Source organism: Ailuropoda melanoleuca, chromosome 10, assembly GCF_002007445.2.
Source record: "Ailuropoda melanoleuca isolate Jingjing chromosome 10, ASM200744v2, whole genome shotgun sequence".
Taxonomy (NCBI): domain Eukaryota; kingdom Metazoa; phylum Chordata; class Mammalia; order Carnivora; family Ursidae; genus Ailuropoda; species Ailuropoda melanoleuca.
Window position 1 is genome coordinate 89,417,931 of NC_048227.1, and position 23,393 is coordinate 89,441,323.

A 23,393-nucleotide genomic window follows, 5' to 3' on the forward strand; every position below is an offset into this window, starting at 1 on the left:
GGCGCTTCGAGGTGCAATACATTTTGCTAGAAATCTCATAAAGCCATTTTCCCCCCAGAGACATGTTGGTTTTGTGAATAAATGATGAAAATATTTTAAAAGCTTGTTAAATTTTGTATAGATCCGCATATGTAAAACACATGCTATTGGAATACTGATATGAAAATAAGCTGGGAATGAAATGGAAAGAAAAGTGGTCTGGAAATCCAAAAAATAATAACCATATTGTATATTGTTCCCCGATAGGTTTTTTTTTTTTTTCTGTTGCTAATGGAATCTCTTTCTCCATATGATCCAGTGCTAGCATTTTGATATTTAAGTAACTCAAATAGCCTCTTAGGAGATACATATTCTAATTTCAGGGTTTTTTTTTTCCTTTGCTCTACACCCTGATGCAAAAAGTAAACTTAGTTATATTAAGATTAACATCATTCCATGTGTGATCGTGTCACCTTTAAGAGCATTGCATATTTATGATGAATTTCTGCACACCATGAGAGAAATATATTTCATATGGACATATCTGTCACACTTTTATTGGTATACTAAATAGCTATGTAATGCAAAAGCAAAACCACATTTTTGCCTTGGAATGATGTCCATAATATCAGTGCCGAGAATATATCATTTGGATTGAACTTTTTCCTTCAAAGCAATTACATTTAAACTTTGTAGAAGTGTTTTTGTGAGTGGCAGTAAAAATTTAACATCAAAATTTAACATTGAAAGTAATTAGTTATTACATTTTGGGTATTTTCACTTAAATTTTATTTCAGAAGTAAACAAATTCTCCATGTGAAAACAGTCTGAGTGACTTTTCGTAGTATCAGTGAGATGAACTTTCCTTTAAAGTATTTTCCCCATCACTTCACTGTTAAAACCNGAACTTTTTCCTTCAAAGCAATTACATTTAAACTTTGTAGAAGTGTTTTTGTGAGTGGCAGTAAAAATTTAATATCAAAATTTAACATTGAAAGTAATTAGTTATTACATTTTTGGTCTTTTCACTTAAATTTTATTTCAGAAGTAAACAAATTCTCCATGTGAAAACAGTCTGAGTGACTTTTAGTAGTATCAGTGAGATAAACTTTCCTTTATTTTCCCCATCACTTCACTGTTAAAACCTTTTTAGAAATAATACAGCTGATCACACATGTTTTGTTTGGTGTTTTGCGTTGGTGTTGGTGTTTTGCACACCCACCCCCTTCTATTTTCATGGATGGGCTCCAAAGTGGAATATGGATCCCATGCTCTGTTCTGGGACCGAGACAATCAGAGAGATATCACACGGCAGTTTGGGGAAGGGAGGCCTCCAGGAAGTGGGAGTGAGCTTCACTTCAAACTGTGTGAAGGGTGGTGGAAGGGAGGATGCTGATTAAAATAATAAACAACTGCTGGAAAGAGAAGTGGATTACCACACCACTGTCAGATCAGTGAGGGGAACAGCGAAGCCGCCTCACGCTGCCCTCCCCTGCCGCCAACGCCGCAGAGGGGGCCGGTAGATCGATTGCTGGAACTTTTCTCCGGACGAATAGAACAACTTTTCAAACAACTTAGTTCTGTTGCATTGACAGCATCCCTTAGGCATAGCCTGACCTAGGGAAATGGAGTGAAAGTAGCTTGGTGGTTGCCATAGCAACGCAGGCGGCGGTGTCTGGGAGAGTGCACGCCGGTGGGCTCTTGTCCCGTGTTTGGGTGTTTCTTCAGACAAGAGTACACTCCTTGCTGTTCGAACTCTACATAAGTCATGCTCTTTGGAAACTGGCTCTTTACCCAGGAATTTTTTTTTTCTTCCTGAAACCAGTCTGAATGGAGGAAGTTGGTAATACTTGGCTTTTTTTTTCCCCCCTTCTCTCATGCAAGTTTGCAGGATTTAGCTTCTTTTTGCTGTGTGTAATTGAGACCAAACTCTAAGCTTGGGGCCCAGGAGAGAACAGTTGTGGGCTGCAGGTCATTAGTGAGGTGAGCAGAAGGGAATCCTGGGCTTCCCAGAGAAAAAGGAGACCATGCCAGCCTCGTGGAACAGAGCTACCAGAAATTATAGAAGCAGGTCTATTCCTTGTGAGCTCCGAAGTCCATGAGAAGACGGACCCACGGTGGGGTGGCTAAAATGTCCCAGCGCAAGCTGCTGCTGCTCATGGACCATAGCTCAAAGGCAAGGCTTGTAAAGGATTTTACAAAGGATTTTAAGGTATAGCCAGAAAAGATACGGATTTTAGAAGTTAAAAGCTGTTGTCTGGAGGAAGTTCGCCGGAAAGATGTAGGCTTCAAGGGCTACTGGACGATGATTGGTTTGAACTTCAGCTTACGGGAATTGCTGACAAAATTTGAAAAGGTATGCAGAAAGTGGACTTCATGAATGTACTTTTTTTTCTTCCTTGTCTTTTTTTAGTAACTATGCATTTACATGGGATATATTCTATTGACTCTTAGATTATTGAATTTCTAAGGCGTATTTGATTTGATATCTTCTTTTACATTTTTTTTTCCAACTAAAGAGCAAATTAGCAATTCTTTTCTTTGGTCAGGAGGGCTTCTCATGATGCCTGTCAGTTTTAGAATTCCACATCAGAAGAGATCCTTTGTACTCAAGTTGACTGGTAATTTAATTGAAAGTTATTTTGGAAAGGAAAAAAAAAAAAAACCAGCAACAACACTAGGTTTTCATGCCAAAGTCTGACTTCATCAGGCATGGGTTCTGTTTTCCATACCCCTCAGGTTCCTCTCCCTGCATTTGGCGGAGCACTGCCTCTCCCAGCCTGCTTTCTGAAGATTGAGTTTTGAGCTGGGAGAAGATGCCTCCCAGTGACAAGAGCACATCCGATCTTAAATGTTTTCTTTTTATTTCTGAGCGTCTGTTTTAAACGTGGTGTGCTTGCATGCACCGTGGAGCTTTAACGGTTGGATCATTAATTTTGCACTTAGTTCTTTTTTTCCGTAGGAAAGTTCTTGGCACACTCTAGGATTGAGCCCAGCCTGCCAAAGCTACCTTACATTTATAGTTAAACAAAACAGAAAACCTCAATGTGCTGCTCATGGGCTCCTGCCCTTCCTTCGCCTTTGAATGCCAAGCACTTATCTTCTTTCAACTTCCAGTATGTAAAGAAAAAGAAGTGAAGTAATTTCACTATGTGCATAAATCAATTATTTATCAGTTGTTAAAGATGTGCACAGTGGCTTTCACCATGAATACCCCGTGGTTTGTTACAAAACAAATATAAGCAAGACTGTATTGAGTCATTAAAGGAATAATGGGCTTTGTCTTATGAAACTACAATTGCCAGAGGAAAAGGCGTAAAACCATGTCATTTGAAAAATTTAGAAGCTTTTCCAAAACAATTGCAGTCATTGCTTCCCTCCTGGTGATAGAAACAGTGTGGTGGGAAGAGTATGGAGAAAGAAGAATGTAGCTTCTCCTGGCTGGAAGCACCCCCCTCCCCCATCTCTCCTGCACCCCAACTGTAGTAGTAAGGATTGTAACACAGGATGCACTTTGACCTCTCGCTTTAATATGTTGTTAAGCGCCTAAATTCCTGAGAATAGGGATGGTTCCCACTTGCTCACCATTTAAAAGGGGCAGAGGAGGGAGAGAATATCTTTTTTTATGGCAGCTGGGAACAGCAGGTGACAAACTTTATGACCATAAAGAGGTCTGTTAGCTTGGTTTGTATAGATTTGTCTGTTTCTTCCTAAAAAGGTATAGGGCATATGTTGCACGAATAATTCATTACTTAGACCCCCTGAGAGGCAGTAATTGTGGGCAATAGCTGGACTTTTGTATTGTAATTGCTGCTATTAGTCTTAAAAGCCTAGGTCAGCTACCAGAGGTTAGTAACCTGCCTCAGTCTTCTGGCCATTTTATTGGCAAAGTTACAAATTCTGATCATATTAGTATATTTCCTCTTTTAACTCCCAAACCTTACTATCTTCCTGTTTCTTCTTATGTTAGTGGTTGAGTTGACAGTAAAAAAACTCTGATGGCTTATTCCTATCAAAGGCTTGATTTCGGATTTTTTTTTCCCTTGGGCGGTGGGCGGGGGCCTTTTGTGTTAGACACCTTTATAAAAATCTACATGAGAGTTAATTTCTTTGCCATATTTCATTTGTAGAAAGTTGTCATACATGAATATATTTTTCTCCAAGTCAAGTATTTAAAAAAATCCTTTGTGTATTTTCACAGAAGCTGTCTCATATAGCTTTTGCTACGTTGATTCATTGCCAGGAAAACGGGTGTTATGGAAAGGTACCACTACCTCACACTCCTCAAATACAACTGCCTACCTTCCCCCAGCTCTGAGAGCAATAATGCCGTTTTTAAGGAAGGACCAAGGCCTACTGCTGTAATACAAAAGCCACATGATACCTTCAGAAGCTGAATGACAGACTTTCCATAGATCTTTTACTCTCAATTCCCTTAGACCTGTCTTTTCCTCAGTATTAGTGATCTGCTTCTTGAGAAAATCTGACTGTAGTGATTAAACACGTCTCATGTCAGTGGCTGAAATTCTGCAGCCTGAGGTTCAGGTTATCGAGCCAAAATGTGATTTTACTTTGCTCCTGAAGCCATTTCAGGCTTTAAGAACATGAGGGTCCGTAGTTGGGAGAGGGTGGGTCTTCCAATGATGGTTAATCTGAAAAATGCGAGACTGCTCAGTAATTGAAATTTCCAAATGACTGCAGACCTTCACCATTATTTATTTGTGAGAACAATTGAAAGGGGGTATGATGGTTAACATTTTGAATTTTAGAGAAACCCAGTGGTCTTGTGATTTATATTGGGTATCCGTTCATACGTGAATGTTTGGCCCATGATTGCAATCTGTATTTTGGTTACCTAGTCTCAAAATGGGTGATGCCAGGATTGGTTTTCCAGCATAGTCAGGATGGACAAATTACATTTGGTACTCATTCCTAATCTCTTAGAGCTAGAAAAGTCAATGCTGAGCATCCCTGGGAATCCAGAAGGCAGGAGCCATTCTCTAGTGCTCCCTCAAGGTGGCAGCTCACCAGGGATCAGGAAATCCCAGCTGATGGAAGCCATGCGTACCCCAGAGTGGTCCTAAAGAGGAGGTTGAGGCTGGAAATCTTACCAAGGGAGGATGACCTTATGGCAAGATATGCCCGTCAGCAAGCAGGTCCTTTTCATCTAGCCAAGTGAGGGGCAGTGAGGAGCGGGGAGCGCTGGGACCATGTGTACAGTGTGATCACTCGGGCCAAACTTAGAGCTGACTTTGACACAGAAAGCTGGTCCACCAGAGCACCTCTCTGAAATCCTGCCTATGAGTTGGTTTTAGTGCCCCCCCCCCAATTTTAGTGAATTGATTTTCTCCTGGAAAGTACTTCACAAAGGAAGTATCGGATGGCTTCGGTGCCTAATCTACTGTCATGCTTGAGCCATTTGCCTTGTGTACTGTCTATTCTATTTAGTAGTCATAGAGGACAGAGTAATGGACTGTTGTAGCTCAGTGACGTTTTGAGTGACTGTTGTCTTTTATTAATTTATGTGGTTCTACTGTCAGGTGATTAATGATAATGACAGTTTTCTAACAGGGTGTGTGTGTGCTTGTGCAGAAGTCTATATCTGAGTAGTTATTACTCTCTTGATGAGTCCCTTGGGGAAGGTGACTTCCCATAGTGACAGAGAGAAGGCACTCAGTGATAAATTTCCTTTATAGCTTTTGCCTCTTTTAGGATGAGTACTTTTAAAAATTATAATTTGGAGCTGTATTTTACTGCTCAGTTTGCAGTGTTTAATTTTAAAACAAATGTGTACATTAAGGCACAGTAAACTTCCAACTTCGAGGTCTACTCATTTGTTCAATAATTAGCAAATATTTATGAAGTGAATAGTATGTACAGGGCACTGGGCTGAGTGCAGGGATGGAGTGGGGGAGAGGGTAGACATTCCCTCAATGAGCTTGCAGCCTAATGGGAGGATACAGACCTTAGACAGGGAAAATGTTTTACTACAAGTGTGTGATTCAGCAAATGTAGAGGGAGCTACGAGAGTAACAGATAGCCCTAATCTAATCCAGGTGCACAGAAGTCTTTCCTGCAGAAGTGACATTAAAACTGGGACTTAAAAATGGGTTTGAGGTTTATGTAGGGGAATGTGGATGGGGGAGGAAATTGAGAACTTTCTGGGCCATAGGACAGATCAGGAGGCAAGGAGTTGGGTGCTCAGGATTATACGTTTAAATATTTAACATGCCATAACTTTTGGATTTTTAAACCTGTTCAGTTCTGATTATACTGTCTGATTTGGGGAATTAAGGAGGGGCAGTAATTTGGAATTTAAACTGTAGTTTGCTTTTTGATTCTTTATCATTGCATGTTGACTTGTTCAAATTATCTTGGAAGGGCGGGTAATTGTGAGGTTGCCCCACTTAATAATTTAATTTTTTTCTACTCTGTTGTCTAACATATCTATAATCATAGATAATGGGGAAGGAACATTACTGGCATTGATTTCTTACTTTATAAGTGCTGTTAAAGACCAGGTAATACTACTTTCTATTGCCTGTCGAATATGATTCCCTAATTATTAATAGAATGATTAAAATCTATGAGATTAGTTGTGAATGAAAATGTAGTTTATAAATAATTGATAATTTATTGAAATCAATAAATTAATCATAATAATTAATTGAATCATTAATTACAATTACTCACTATCCTAGAAGCTTCACAAAAGCTTTGAAGCCTATTTACATATCATATGATGACTTTGATGGTGTTATTTGGTTGTTGTATTATTTTTAGGTAATATCTGACTTGTTAAAAAAAAGTTATGATTCCTCATTTTCAAAACCTTAATCTCTGGCAGCAATCCCACTGAGCTCCTGTTAATCAATCCCAAACCGTCTCTGAATTCCAGTCTTGTTTTTGAAAGGAAGAGTGGATTTGTTTTCCCCTAATGGTTAACTTTGTTGATTTAGTCCGAACCTTGGGATATGGTATGGAAGTCGTTGCTGACCTCACTTCTTCACCTTCAGGGAAGGGGTTAGGACTCCTTCAGAGAAAACATTGCCGTGGCCATGTAGGGTTAGGTAAATATGCCGTGCAAAAATAAACCAAAATCATGTCAACAAGGTCCGAAGAGATTGAATCTTATTCTAGCACCAGTCTAGTTGTTGAAGACTTTCTAGGGGTACTGTATTCTTAATCTCTGTGTCCTAGCAGAGGGTTCGAGCAGTTCTATTTATTATAGTCCAAAGGAACACTTTTGCTCACGTGGTTATAGCCACTGCATGATTATAGAACATTACAAAGAAGTAAAATGTATGTGACATACATTGTAAAGTGTTGGCATATACCGTCTCTATGGCTTACATAATTAGAGAAATGTCCAGTTAAGGGCAAAATTGGTATGAAAATACCAGTTATTAAATAAGCAAGTAAATAAACATTTTCCTTTATTCTTGAGGTTAATTTTGACCTGGGAAAGTGGATGTTGTGCGCAAGGAATCTCTGAGCTTCGTAGCCTTCTGGAAGGCTGCGCTGACAGTGTACATCTTACGCTTTTGATGGTGTTTTCCTCTCTTGTCCTCTTATCCTAACCCTTGGCTTCTCCTAAACTTCTACATTCTGCTTCTATTGTTAGAAGGTATGTTTCCACTGAATCCTTATATATCCCTTTGTCTTGTTTTTAAATGCTAGTTCAACTGCTTGAATACTTTGCTTTGGCCTCTCTGTTCACATGACCGGCTTATGTTAAATGCTTGGGAGAGCATTGCTCTGTGTTTCTGCATGGATTACATTCCCATAACTAATTATCAATAACTATTTTGTGCTGCTGAATGTTCAGAATGGCTTGCAGGTGACAGAGGTAAGCATTAGTAGGGCAAGTCCCCCAGAGATGCGGTGAGAGTAAGCCTTCCTTCACGGAATTTCAATTTATTTTAGCATTTGGCGCTACATCAGGGTCATGATCTAACAGCCTCCTGTGCTGGCATCTTGATTTTGAAACCAGTGCATCATTGTACAATCATCTACGAAGGATCATAATTCATTAGCTGCATGTAATTCTAAATTTCCAGTGAAAGATTAGGCAGGGCTTTGCAGTGCAAGCTTCTAAATAATTTTAGTTTCCCATATTAAAATTTTTAAATGAAGAGATTAAGCAAAATGATTACTGCACTCCCTTCCAATTGTGTAATTGTCTGATTTTCTTTGGCATTATAGTGGCTAATATGCCAGTCAAGATGAACTAGATACTTTCATTCGTGCATTTATACATTTATCAATCTGTCTCTTTTACGCTAGGCTCATTCTGTGTAGCAGAGACCGTGAAGAATACAGAAGAAATATTAAGATGATTCTTCTGATTTTAGGAGCTTTTAATATATTTGGCCAAGTAAATATGCCACTAAATGTTACATAAAACAAAATGATGTATGCTGATTTCCTTTTCTTTGATCATTTTCTGGTTGTTGATTTTTTGTCCTCATTTTTGTGGAGGCTTATGTGTGGAAAGGTTTTTCACATACTGAAAGTTGCATTCCAATATGAATATATGATGATTGGTAGTCCTCTTAACCAAGACTTGGTAGAAATACCTTCCGTCATTGACTGGCCAGTGATGGAGCTCTGTTCTACTCCATTTGTCTTTGTGGCTGTGTTGGAAAAGGCATCACTTGATTGGATATCAGGAACCAAATTTGCTTTATGTTCTTGGTATACAGATTTCCTGATGTTGTAGAATACTTTTGTGAAACTTAAAATAAAACCTATTTATGGATGTTAGTAGACTTCTGTCTCCTTACTTCTCTTGACTATGAAAGGAAGCAAATATGTCAGGCTACTTCAGAAAGTAGTGGTTTGAAGTTTCCTTGTGATTTTGGGTGTAGTTCATGGATAATAATGTTTAGGAACCTATACAGGAAATTGGAGTCCAGATTCATGTTGGCAATAGAGAGCAAAGAGATGCCTTGCTCACTGTGCTGTTGAGCTGCTGTTTCTTCTTCTTCTTTTTTAAGATTTTATGTATGTATGTATGTATGTATTTATTATGTTCAGTTAGCCAACATATAGTACATCATTAGTTTTTGATGTAGTGTTCAATGATTCATTAATTGCATATAACACCCAGTGCTCATCACAACACGTGCCTTCCTTAATATCCATAACCTGGCTACTCAATCCCCCCAACCCTCCTCCCTTCTGTAACCCTCAGTTTGTTTCCTGGGGTCTAGAATCTCTCGTGGTTTGTCTCCTCTCTGATTTCTTTCCATTCCGTTTTCCCTCCCTTCCCCTGTGGTCCTCCGTGCTATTCCTTATGTTCCACATATGAGTGTAACCATATGACAGTTGTCTTTCTCTGCTTGACTTATTTCACTCAGCATAATCCCCTCCAGTTCCATCCATATTGATGCAAATGGTAGGTATTCATGCTTTCTGATGGCTGAGTCATATTCCACTGTATATATGAACCACATCTTCTTTATCCATTCATCTGTTGAAGGGCATTTCAGCTCCTTCCACAGTTTGGCTATTGTAGACATTGCTGTTATGAATGTTGGGGTACATGTGTCCCTTCTTTTCACTGCATCTGTATCTTTGGGGTAAATAACTCATAGTGCAATTGCTGGGTCATAGGGTAGTCTATTTTTAACGTCTTGAGGAACCTCCATATTGTTTTCCAGAGTGGCTGTACGAGCTTGCATTTATTTATTTGAGAGCGTGCGCATGCAAGAGAGAGAAAGAGAGTGAGCACGAATGGAGGGAGGGGCAGAGGGAGAGAAGCAGACTCCCCACTGAGCAGGGAGCTGCATGCAGGGCTCGGTCCCAGGACCCTGGGATCGTGACCTGAGCCGAAGGCAGATGCTTAACCAACTGAGCCACCCAGGCGTCCCTGTTGAGCTTCTTGAAAAAGATAGCTATCACTCATATGTACAGCATGAGCTTAAAACTATTGATCTTTAAATCTATCTCTTTAGATGTCTTAAAATGCATTTCAGGACACAAAAATAGAACAGTTAGATCCTAAAGAATAAGGACTAAGTTCAGAAGATAATGCCAAAGAACTTTTCAAGAGAACTTTCTTTACCTTTTTCTTTTTCACCAAAAATTTCTATTTGAAGCATCCCAAACTGAAATTGTGTTGAGATTGCCATTTTATGTGCATAATGTTGTCCAGCCTGCGCACCTTGAATCAGGATCTGGCTCTGTCCCCTGCTCCCCTGTTGGTGTCTGCTCTGCAGTCTGTGGGATCGAGGGGCTAGTGAAATGCACAAGAGTCAACAAGCTCTGAGTTTTTGTTTGGTGGTGAATACCAATTCTGGGTGTACCCAGATCACACTTTGCAGGCGGACCTGATTTGGTTTTGTTATTAGGGTCAGCTCACCCCAGAGACCAACAAGCTTGCACATTTGGGGCATAAATTTCCAGAAGCTGTCCATCAAACCCTGTGTTCATTCTCCCCCTCCTCAGATCCGACCCTATTCGTGTCATGTTAGGGTTCAAAAATCTCCTCAGAAATTATAATACAGCACTTTTGCCCTTAAACCTCATGGAAGTGACACCTCCCCCCCGTGCTTACTGCATACGGAGGTGCAAAAGGCCTTTCTTTCCATGTGTCTTTCTGATTAGTCTAGGTCTGTAGAGATAGGAAGAACAGTCTTTTAGATCCTAGCCTCTAAGCGTTGGTTCTTGATGGGAATGATTTCTAAATTAATGAAAGCATTCCGAGTATTTAAAGAATTTCTATTTAATTTTTCATCATGCTCATTTGGAATTGGAAAACTTAAGATGAATGGGGCTTATAAAGGAAAACTGAAGATGAAAAAGGTAATAAAATTATGCTGTTTAGCAGTTTATTCTTTTACTAATTCAGATTCATTACCTGAAATAATTTTTTAATTTCTGTCATAAGTTGCCCTCATATTAACAGCTAATGCCATGGAGACTCACTGCACACCTTCATGGCCCCCTTGGGTGTTTGCTATTCTGTTTGTTAAGTCCACATTCGTGTATTGTATGGTAGTGACGGTCGCACTAGAGTTAACTACAACTAGCTTGCTTTCATTTTATTCAGGAAGAAAAGATTGTCAAATTAATAGATAATTGTATTGACGACCTTGTAATGGAGAGTATTAAAAAACTGATAAAGACCCTCTGTATTTTAAATTTATTCTATTTATCTAATTACAAAAAGAAACCCTGTTTTTGTAGAATCTTGGAAACTCAGAGAAGTGTATAGAAGAAAACCAAAATCACCTTTAATTTTCTTGTACAGAGATTATACTATTTTGATATTTCTTACAGTTTTTGATGTATGTGTATACAACGATATACAAAAACATATGCTAATTTAAACACCTGCCTTAAAAATTATATTAACATCTTAGTATAGTTTTGTATTCTTCATTTTTCAACTTAATATTATATACCATTAATATATTATGATAGTTTCCATTGTTTCACTTTAAAAACAGTTAATGTGATAAATGCATATACACAAATCTTCTCAGGACAGGTAATTTCAACAATTTTAAGGCTTTTGATACAGATTGCCAAAATGCTTCCTCAAAGTCCGGACCAGTTTTTATTTTTAATTTATAAAAATTCTTATTTTACTTGATACTTAGATTTACTTTAGAAAAAATTTTTTTCCTTTTAACATGAGAAATATTATTTTGTCATTAGTTTTTATTTCTTAATGAAGATAAATATTCTTATGAAAATGTTCTTTTAAAATTTTAGGAATAAATTTTATTAGATTGGAAGGACAAACTAAGTTTATCCAAATGTAAAAAAAATTTTTAAAAACCAAGTAAAATTTATGTAATATCTCTATAAAACATCATAGTTTGAGGGCAGTTTTGCCCAGGTACAAAGAGGAGAAAGAACCTGGGTATTAAGCAGCGTTCAGTGATTTGGCAACAATAATTACATAAAATCTCAAAAGTTTCCGAATTTGAATTACTTACATCTAACCAATTGATACATGAAATTTAGATTTTTAATACATTCTGTTTTTAAGAATCAGGGAATCAATATAGTGAAGATTTGGAGACTATTATTTTCAACATCAGAATTGTGGAAACACTTGAATTTGTTATCATTTAAGGCAAATTTAACTATTTTGCTTAAAAAAAAAACCCTTATCTGCGGAATATAAAAAAATAAAGTTCTATAAAGCAACCCCAAGACAGTGTGGACACTAATACCTAACATTTGCATTGTCTCTGCTCTTTCCTCCTTAGGACATCCAGGCGGAAATTGACGCACATAATGACATATTTAAAAGTATTGATGGAAACAGGCAGAAGATGGTAAAAGCTTTGGGAAATTCTGAAGAGGCTACTATGCTACAGCATCGCCTGGATGATATGAACCAAAGATGGAATGACTTAAAAGCCAAATCTGCCAGCATCAGGTCAGAATAGTCAATATCAAAATAAAAATGATGGGAGAGGGAGATTTTTATGATTTTTGCATATCAGAAAGAGAACATACTACTTTCTCAGAAGTAATTTAAGATTAAATGCAGGGACACCTGGCTGGCTCAGTCAATAGAACATGCAGCTCTTGATCTTGGGGTTATGAGTTTGAGCCCACTTTGGGTATACAGATTACTTAAAAATAAAATCTTTTTTAAGTTGTAGTTTTAGCTCCATTTATATCCAGGGCCCGCTGCCAACTGTTCTCGACTATTCCCAAATTTGCACTTCATTTTTTAAATCTGATACTAAGAAGAATAATGTTACCAACACCTGCTGGTTATTGTTTTCCTTGACCAAGTACTATGTTAGCCTCTTTACAAATATTACTTAGTATTCAAAATATCCCAGTAGGTGAATAATAGTAACATCTTTCCTTACACGAGGAAACAGAGGCTTAATGAAAATAAGGAACTTGCCAAGTTTTTCAGCTAACAAGTGCCAAGCCAGGATTTGAACCTAGATCTTTCTGACTCTTGGCAGTGAATGTTTTGCTTCATCATGTTATTTTATGTCCCATTGGAAAATGTATTTATAGAAATTAAATATTGTTCATGGACACTTTAAATGGGAAACTGATGATTCATGTCTGTTTTTGGAGAGAGTAAAATTAAATCAGGATGAATTTGAGGACCAGAATGCTGACTAGGAAAGGACCCTGAACAACTATCAAGGGTGACAATTATTAATGCTATTTAGAGTCTAGAATTATATTTAATAGATGGTGACTAGTACCCAACCAGATATGAGTTTATGGGAAACTGCCTGATAATGTGCTACTGAGCAAAGATCCAAAAGAGGAGTGTTGGTAGAAAGACCTAGATCTTGGGGTGCCTGGTGGCTCAGTCGGTTGAGCATCCAACTCTTGACTTCAGCTCAGGTCATGACCACAGGGTTTTGAGATTGAGCCTCACATTTGGCTCCATGCTCAGCTAGGAGTCCATTGTCCCTTTCCCTCCTCCTGCTTGCTCTCTCTCTCTCTTAAATAATTAAATAAAATCTTAAAAAAAAAAAAAGACGTAGATCTTATATCTGGGTCAGTTTCTCTTAAGGTTCAGAAACTGGGGGTGCCTGGGTGGCTCAGTCGTTAAGTGTCTGCCTTAGGCTCAGGTCATGATCCCAGCGTTCTGGGATTCAGCCCGGCATTGGGCTCCCTACTCAGCGGGGAGCCTGCTTCTCCCTCTCCCACTCCCCCTGCTTGTGTTCCCTCTCTCACTGCCTCTCTCTCTGTCAAATAAATAAATAAAATCTTTAAAAAAAAAAAGGTTCAGAAACTGTATGATGTATTGATAAAAAGTGTGCAGCCTTAAACAAAATGATCTTAAGTTTGATTCTTTGACTTTGCTGTTTACTTGCTGATCTTAGACAAGTCACTCAGTCTCTCTGAGCTTTAGTTTTCTTATTCACACAATCAAAATATAAATATTTAATCCACATGATTGCTGGGAAGATTGAATGGGATAATCTGGTAGTTCCTTAACTTACGTAAAGGCTGTCTAATGTAGCATCTCGTTTATTTTTTCTTATATAAAGAGGCTCAGTGGATCTGCTTCCTCTGGCTTCTGGATTTCATGGACCCAGTTCCTAGAGAGTGGAAATCTTTAGTGATTATTGTTGTGAATAAACTTTAAAAAAATATTTCTTTCTAAAGAGATGTCCCCAAAGGTTTTTATTCTTCTGGATCTCATAGAGGGAGACTCATAATTCTTTTTGCCCTTAAGGAAGGGGATAATTGAGCATGACCATGGCATGATGATGTATTCCATCAATACATCTCAGCTGACCATGCTGATGTCAGCATCAGCCAACTACCTTTTTCAATAAGAGGACAATTTGGGACTATCATACAGGGAGAAAATATACTTACGCTTATTTAAGATTGAAATTTCAACTGACCAAATCCCATTGAATTGTAACTTTCTGTTCCCCATAAATAAAAATAAAAATAAAATAAAAATAAATAAATAAATAAATAAAATGATTTAAAATGTTAATTCAATGAAAAACATTCACGGAGGTTCTAGCAAAACCAACATCTAGTCTAAAAAATGAAAAGCCACAGTGCTGGTCCTGGTGAAGATTGCGCACATGGTGCTGGCATTTGAAGAGTTTGGAGGATGAACTCTTTAGGAAGGAGAGTTTATTGAAGGCCCACGTCATAAAGAGATCATTCCAAATGGAAAGCTACAGACAGAAAAATCTTTGGTCTTCCGCAGATGCTATTCCTAAGCCTACTAAGTCACATTTTTTTTTTTTAAAGATTTGATTTATTTATTTGACAGAGAGAGACAGCCAGCAAGAGAGGGAACACACAGGGGGAGTGGGAGAGGAAGAAGCAGGCTCACAGCAGAGGAGCCCGATGTGGGGCTTGATCCCAGGACCCTGGTATCACTCTCTGAGCCGAAGGCAGACNCCAGCGAGAGAGGGAACACAAGCAGGGGGAGTGGGAGAGGAAGAAGCAGGCTCCCAGCAGAGGAGCCTGATGTGGGGCTCGATCCCAGGACCCTGGTATCACTCTCTGAGCCGAAGGCAGACGCTTAATGACTAAGACACCCAGGCGCCCCCACATTTTTTTTCTAACCTGAAAAGAAAGAGCTCATAAAGTACTGTTGCAATATAATTTAGTAAATAAATTAATGTTATTTTTAGAAGATGGGAGAGTAAACTTTTGCCAATGTACTTCTACATCAAGATAGATCATACATTCCAGTAAAGCGTGTTATTTTTATTTTTTAAGTTTTTAAATTTTTAAATTTTTTTTTAGATTTAAATTCTAGTTAGTTGACTTGCCATTCAGTATTGGTTCAGGAGTAGAGTTCGGTGGTTCATCATTTACCTGTAACACCCAGTGCTCATCATCACAAGTGCCCTCCTTAATACCATCACCCATCTAGCCCATCCCCCACCTCCCTCCCTCCCTCAACCCCCAGTTTGTTCTCTATAGTTAAGAGTCTCTCATGATTCGTTTCCCCCTCCCCCCACCAAATATTCATCCTTTAGTAAAGTGTGTTATTAATGTGATAATGAATTAAGAGAATGTTTAGCCTCATTACCTACCTCTGGAGATTCAAGCATTTATTCAAGAAGTTAATAAGAACAAGCTTCTGTGTATAAGGCATTGCAAATAATAAACAAGATATGGCTCCTGTCCTAGCAGGCTCACAGGTCTATCCAGGTTAAGGTGGGTTCAATAAAGGCAGTGGTTACTTTGTCTTCAGATGATCATCAAAGGCTTCATAAAAGAGGAAGTTACTAAGCTGAGCCTCAAAAGGGTGTATAGTTACTCTCCAGATGGACTGCGTCAGCCCTGGAGAAGAACATGTTGGCAGGAGGCTTGACATAACACTGTTTTCATGGAACAGTGAAGAAGTTCAGTCTGGCTGAGAATTTGCTGTTGGTGTGGAGGGGAAAGATTGTGGCCAGAAAAAAAAAGGTGGAGAGGTGAGACACACTCATGGAATAGCTGTGTGCACCATGCTCATTCCTCTGGTAATATAATTTGAAAAATTTCAGGTGACATAATTAGATGTGAGCTTTGGAAAGATCCCTCCCACATGCCCATGGAGGATGCTTTATTAGATAGCGCAGTTCTGAAGACAAGGAGAGCTGCTAACAGACCTCGTCAGTATCCAGGAAAGGGAAGAGAGACTGAATAGGTACTCGGTTCATGTTGTTGAGGTACTAGTGAGACATCCAGAAACAAATCACCAGTAGCCGTTGGATGGACATCTCTTCAAAAGAGAGCTGTCAGCCAAATGAAGAAATGGTGCGATGGCGAGTACCCAGATAGAGGTGGCCAGCAAGGCATTGTGAGTAGGCAAGAGTGTGAAAAGTTAGAAGAGGGCACAGCAAAGAATCCCGGGAAGGCCTAATATATAAGGAATAGGTGAAGGAAAGGAAAGCCAGCAAAGGAACCTGAGAAGTGGGTGGCCCTGAGGAGAGGAGAACCAGGAGTGTTGTCAAGAGCCGGGGGAAGAGGGGTTTTGAAGGGAGGGGCATGGCTAGTGGTGCCAGCTGCTGAGGGAGTGGAGTAAGATCAGGGCTACAGAGGCCAGGCGAAATGGGAAGGGCTTTGGTAACTCTTTGCTGGGATAGTGTTTTGGTTGAGGACAAAAATCTGATCTCAGAGGACCAAAGAGTCAGAATGGGAAGTGGGGAGGTGGAAACAGAACTAGTCTATGCAGTCTCATTTTCTCACGTAACTCTGCTATGAAGGGAAGGGGCAAGAACACATTGCTGTAACTATGTTATTACACATAACAGCATTGTAAATGTGTAAGAACTGGAGACCGAGATCTATACCTATATTGATTTGTCTGTGCTTTCATAGAGATCAGATACGCTTCACTAAAGAATTAAATGATGTAGTCTTTATTTTTAACTTCAAAAAATGGGCAAAACAAATTCTATTAACATCCATTATTACTTGGGTATTTATAAAAGATGTATAGTTCTGGGGCTCCTGGGTGGCTCAGTCGTTAAGCGTCTGCCTTCAGCTCAGGGCGTGATCCCGGCGTTCTGGGATCGAGCCCCACATTAGGCTCCTCCGCTGGGAGCCTGCTTCTTCCTCTCCCACTCCCCCTGCTTGTGTTCCCTCTCTCGCTGGCTGTCTCTCTCTCTGTCAAATAAATAAATAAAATCTTAAAAAAAAAAGATGTATAGTTCTTTATAAAAATATATATAAATTTGTAACTATATGTGGTGATGGATGTTAACTAGACATATTGTAATCATTTGGCAGTCTATACCTATATTGAATCATTGTGTTGTGTACCTGGAGGTAATAGAATGTTATATGTTAATTAGATCTTAATTGAAACAAAGATAAAACAGTTTATTATACTCAGTGACAGGCCCTCGTATAGGAAGCACACTTCAAAGAGAAGTACAGGGTAGTGTTGAGTAGTGTGGATCTTGTGGCGCTAACTGGTGACTTTGCCACGTAGCAGCTGTGCCACTATGGGCAGGTTACTTAGCCAATATGTGTCTCCTCATATGCCAAATAGAAATAATAAAAGTAACTTTCTTATAGGGTCATCTTGAATATTTCATTTAATTGGCCTATGTAAAGTGCCTAAAACAGTGGTACACAGTAATCACTCAATAATTGTTAACTATTACTATTTTTTCAAGGATTACCATTCTGTTTGGCAGTAGTTTAAAAGACCTAGAAATTCTCCCTACCTCATTTTTTTTCTTCATAATTAATATTGGGAATTTCTGAGAAGGTCCCCAACAGTGTCCATCTATCCTGCCTGGATTCTGAAGAAATATGAAACAAAAGTATGTCCAAGAGAGAACAATAGTGTCATGTTAATTACTGTCAGAGGCTGGATTGGAGGAGGCGACTTAGAGTGAGGGCAGAGTGGGCCCTGTTAACTTAGCCCCAGCATGAGGCAGTGTTACCAGCAGTCACCAGAGAGGGTGGCCGCCCAGGTGAGAACCCTACGTGGAAGTGTGAGGAGGAACTCCATCTCTGCAGGCCTCTTTCAAGAGGCAAAGGTGGGCTGGTGAAGCACCCAGTTATTCCCTAAATTGACGAATCAGGTTCCTCACTCCATCTTATCAGGGACTGAGAGAGGGGAGGGTTGGAGAAGAGATCGGGAGCATGCTCAGTGAGAAAGTCCCTCCCCAAGGGGTTGGACGAGGAAGTGTTCTCATTAATAAATACGGAGAGGCAGCCTATCTCCCAGCCACTGCCTCCCTCAGTCCTTGCTGAAGACAATGGCTGGTGGCACACTGTGACTTTCCGTCCCTTTATTCTTTCCTCCCATTCCTTTATAGCACAGTCTGTCCTTACACTGGCTTCTCTTGTGCAGGAATTCTGTTGTATCTTTAATATTTCTGTAAACTCTTCCGCCACTTTTCTGTGTACTTGAAAGTTGGCTTTCCCCTTAGTGGCCCACTTCACCTAAAGCTCTCTTTGTTGGAGTGTAAGTTTCCCATTTTCCTCACCTGGCAGCTGGTGGGAATATTTTGGGTATTTAATAACTGCTACAGATACCACGCAGCCAGAACACCAGCCATCCCCTTCCAGCATGGAGCTGCAGACATAATGGCTGCACGGGCAGGCCACACAGCGGTAAGGTAAAAGTTGTCAGCCCCCTTGCTCTGTCTTAGGCATTGCTGCTCCATCTCAACACTTCTCCTTAGAAGTGAATACATTCGTTATTCTACCATCTACCATCTTCCTCCTGCTTCCTCCTGCTCTGTATACACTCTTCTGCTTAACTCATTGATTTGAGCATCTGACTTCCCTTTTATTCCTCATCTCTTCCTCAGCTTTTATCCTTGGTGTCAATATCCATATTGATAATTTTTTATTTTTTGACTTCCAAGTTTCTTTTTGCTTTGTCTCAAGAGCCTTTCCCCTATTGTGTTTCCACAGACCTGGCCATACCTTGGGCTCAGTTAACATCCTGTGTTCTCTTGGCATCCCTGAGATGATAATCTCCAGGAGACCAAGCGCAGACTGTTCTCCAGAGCACACATTTTATTTTCCTACATTCCACCTGGCCATGTGCATCCGAATACCACTGGGTTTGCCTTGTTAGTTAGAGAGGAGCCCTCTGTTGCATCAAATCAGAATTATGTGCAACATCATTGGTAAATCAGTTCTCCTTCACATTAGAGTTATGGCCCTAAAGAAGAGGGTACCTTTCATTAGCTTATTATATACCAGGATCATCTATACCTTATTACCTAACTTTGTATTTTTATCCTGTGTATATAATTCATCTATATTTCAATTAGATTGTTTAATGCTCACTTCGCTAGCACATTTGCCAACTAGATTGTTGAGAACTGGACGTCCTTTAATATTTCCAAATGTGGAACTCTTAGCTTTTAATTTTATTCCTTCTTTCAAACCTGCCTCCCTTTCTCCTAATCTTTTTCAGACTCCATCCACCCCTTCTACTCCATTTGGATTCCATCATAAGCCATTTCAATATAGTGAATTTCTTCTCTCCCTGGAATTTCTTGTCTCCTCCTTTTAAATCCCTGACACTCTGATGATCACACTCTCTCTCCTCCATTCTTTTTTTTTTTTTTTAAGATTTTATTTATTAGAGAGGGAGAGAGAGCACGAGCATGGGTAGGGGGGGATGAGGTAGAGAGATAGAGAGAAATAAGCAGATTCCCTGCTGAGCAGGGATGTGGGGCTTGATCCCGGGACTCTGGGATCATGACCTGAGCCAAAGGCAGATGCTTAACTGACTGAGCTACCCAAGCTCCTGTCTATCCCTCATTCTTGATTCTAGGCTTCCTAGTGTTGTATGAGAAAGGGAAAATGATGACAGTTCTTTTATAATTTGACCCTTTCTACTTACAATTGGTGTTGTGATTCTGAATGATTTTCTATCATATTCACCACCATCTCTATTTTGTAAAGATTTTGCTTCTTCATTAGCTCCCCAAAACTCTCCCTTTGCTGTGGCCTTCCTTCATATTTTCTGAGAATGAGGCCATTTGATATATGTTCCTTTTGTACATTCTGTATTTCGAATTGTGCTTTAATTGTGCTAAAGTCAGTGTTGTCGTGGCAGGGAGGATTTGCTCTAATTTATCATTTTTAGAGAATGTCTGCCAAAGATTATAATAACAGCTAATATTTATTGAATATTCATGTGCCAGACCTACAGTAAGGGCTTTATAGGCATTACTTCCTTTAACTGTGGCATGGTCATTGGAACTATGTGATAATCTGAGGCTTGATACCTTGGGTTAACATCTTAAATATTATTTTGCAGTCTTTTTGGGTAACTTTGATTAGACTTTTAAATACTGAAGTCCAGTATGTGAAATATTCTTTGCATTCTAAAAACAATGCATGCAAGTATATATTTCACTCAGATCGATAGAAGAGACTATAGCTAATGATTTGAAACGTCATCTAGAAGATAGGCTCCTAGGAAATTTGACAGTATTTTTTACTCCCTGGAAAAAATGTGAATTGGAAATAAATTTAGTAATATGAATGACACGGCCTAAGTTTTTATGTTAGATTTATTTAATTTAGAATTATGTTAATTAAATATCCACTTATCAGTTTAATGATGTCTAATAGAGATTCTTATTAACATATGGTTTCAAAGGCCAGTGAAATTGTAAAATCTAATGAAAACAGAGTTCAAAGATAAAATTCTATCTTTCCTTTCTTTTATGAGCCTCTTAAAAATTCAGGGCACCCTTTTAAGAGCCCTTAGAGAAGATTAACCTTTAACGTCATGATTACATCTAATGTTATCACATTTTACAATGTCGCTGACACCACTTTTAGTCCTAGCCAGTTGATTTTGCTAACCATATTGTAAAACTACTAAAATTTCCTTTTCTCAAGTTGCATAGAGGGAGATTCTGTTCCTCTCTTCTTTCTTTCCTCCCCTCTGGTCCAGCACTTTCTGATGGTGCTTTCTGAGAAGGTGGAAATGTTCTGGCTCTGTGCTATTTGGTGTGGTATCCACGAGCCACGTGTGGCATTGAGTGCTTGAAATGTAGCTAGTACAACTGATGGCGTGAATTTCAAATTTTATTTCATTAATGTCAGCTTCAGTGCAAATAGCTGCATGTCATTGGTGGTTACCATATTGGAAGCACAGCTCTGGTGTTCTTTCCAGCACACACTGAATTCCTCTTTCTCCTTGTCATCTTCGTTCCCTTTCTGAGAGAAGGAATAACTCCTTTTACTGTACCTGGTTTACTTGCACTAATAAAGGTATTTTCTTTCATTATAACTCGATTTATAATCTATGGGTTTTACCATACACTAAAAATCAATTTCATTTGTCTTGAAGATGCCACATTGGACATTTAATTCTGTGCATTCCTTACAGAACGGGGAATAGTATGCATTTGCTCCCCCTAATTTGGGTCGTTGTATTCTTTGACCTACTTTGCAAATGGATCTTCACGTGTCTATAAAATATGTGTGGGCAGTTTCTATCTACTGTCTTAAATGCTGCCCATCATGAAAGCGGGGGAGTGGAAAGAGTTTAGACTTCAGTTTGGATCCCAAATTCTCTCCTTGAGCAAGTTTTTTTCTTCTCCAAGCTCTGATTCCCTCAGAGAACTGTGTTTTAGGTTTCTTATCTCAGAGTATATTTGGTTAACTTGTCTTTCTCCCACCTTGATCCCAGGACTTTTTATTTTTGAAACCGGGTAGTGCCTGATAATCAGTGTGAGTGCTCCATACATGTTTGTTTGTGGTAAATAAATGGAAAGTTGTGTTTTATTTTTATAAATGCGCCTGCTGACTCTCTCACGGTGTTTGCTCTCTTTTTCCTATTTGTACATTGGGAGAAGGAATAGAAACTTCTTTGAAGAAACATTGAAAAGTAGAGGCTTTTGTGATTTATTTATTTATTTTAGAGAGAGATAGAGAGCATGAGCAGGAGAGAGGCAGAAGGAGAGCTGAGCCACCCTGGTGTCCCAAGGCTTTTGTGATTTAAAATAAATATTAATCTACATTTATTTCCATATTATATAATGGATGATGGGATACCATTTTTTATGGATCCTTACCTTAAAGAAGTTTTTGCATTATATATTTTTAAAAATAGTTGGTCACTTAAAAATGTTTAGAGACTTGTGAAATAAATGGTTCAGTGTAACGAGAGCTAACTTGTATAAAGCATGTTCTGTAGTAGACATCATCCTAGATTGATACGTTCAGTGAAAGCATCTCTAGTTTTGCACATGTCAAGTACCCAAAGAATAAACTGAAACAGGTGAGAATTAGGATAGTAAGTCAGTTATCCAGAATGTGAGTGCCCGCAGATATGAGTTAGATAAAGAAATGTTTTAAGATTCTGAAAATATGATTGATGACTGACTGGTCATCTATAGTTGTGAGGAAGGGGAAGCTTTAAAATGTTTGGAGTAAAATTGAGAAAGTACAAGTACACCAAAAACAAGTTTAAGGTTTCTCCTTGCAAAGCATTCAACCCAGTGCCTAAGAAAAGGCTTTCATCTTGAAAGATGAAAGAATTAAATTGAAACTAGAACACTGAAGGCTACTATGGAAGCATGCATTTATTTGCACATATGGTAGTAATCCACTGAACATATAGTTATAATCTACTGGAGAATAACCAGAACAGATTTTCCAGGCAAAGATTCTGCCAGATCAGCTTGCTTTTTATGATGGAAAAAGGAAGATGCTGAGAAGTATGTACACCAGTGTTATCTCATTTATTTCAAAGTCACTTCAGTGTCTCTCTATAAAAAGCATTGCCTTCATCTTTATGAAAAGTCCTGCAGGTGCTGAATGTGATAGATTTCAATGATCAATTTCATGATTTTATGCAGTCAAAAGAGTTAATTACATTGGGGAAAAAATTTTGCATGCTCTTCAATACGATGAGTGTGTGTAACCAGATTTCAAAGGACTGTAACGTCTGATTTAGTTATTGATTAAAGAGTTAAGCTACAGACATTGAAGAAGCAGGATCAAATAATCTAAAGTAAGAGGTCAGGGTATGTGCTTAAGTGTTTTGCACACAGAGACATTAAAGCACATCTTGATTGACTAAAGGCCTCTGATGTCTAGCTGTCATTTTTTTTTTTTGCATTTAAAAATACTAGAAAGAAATTGCAACACCTCAGTCAAATATATTTATGGCAAAATGATTTGTAACTGGCAGAGTTTTCAGTTAATATAATTGAAATTATTTAGTTCTGCTCTGTGACAAGTAAAATTACTGTTTACCATGGATAGGTAATTACATATTTGGCCTAAAATTAATCAATATGAACACAGAAAAGCTGGCACTCATTCAGAATCAGGATCTCATTAAAGCAAAATTTTGTAAAGGGAGGTCAATCATACCACCTATAGAATGAATAGAAAAGATTATAAATGCAAGAGAATAGAACGAACTTTTTAATCATGCAGTTCCCAAAGAATTATAAAACATCTCAAACTTCTTTCTGTATTTACAAATAATTTTT

At 38.6% G+C, this 23,393-nt stretch overlaps 1 protein-coding gene across 5 annotated transcripts in view; it reads left to right on the plus strand.

Annotated features, from left to right (window-relative positions):
- UTRN (utrophin) overlaps positions 1 to 23,393 on the plus strand; it is a 426,951-nt gene that overhangs the window by 344,071 nt on the left and 59,487 nt on the right. For all 5 annotated transcript variants that reach the window (XM_034669248.1, XM_034669249.1, XM_034669251.1 and 2 more), the window contains one exon: positions 12,207 to 12,379. In XM_034669248.1, coding sequence (XP_034525139.1) covers positions 12,207 to 12,379 — 173 coding nt within the window. The remainder of the gene's footprint in view (positions 1 to 12,206; positions 12,380 to 23,393) is intronic.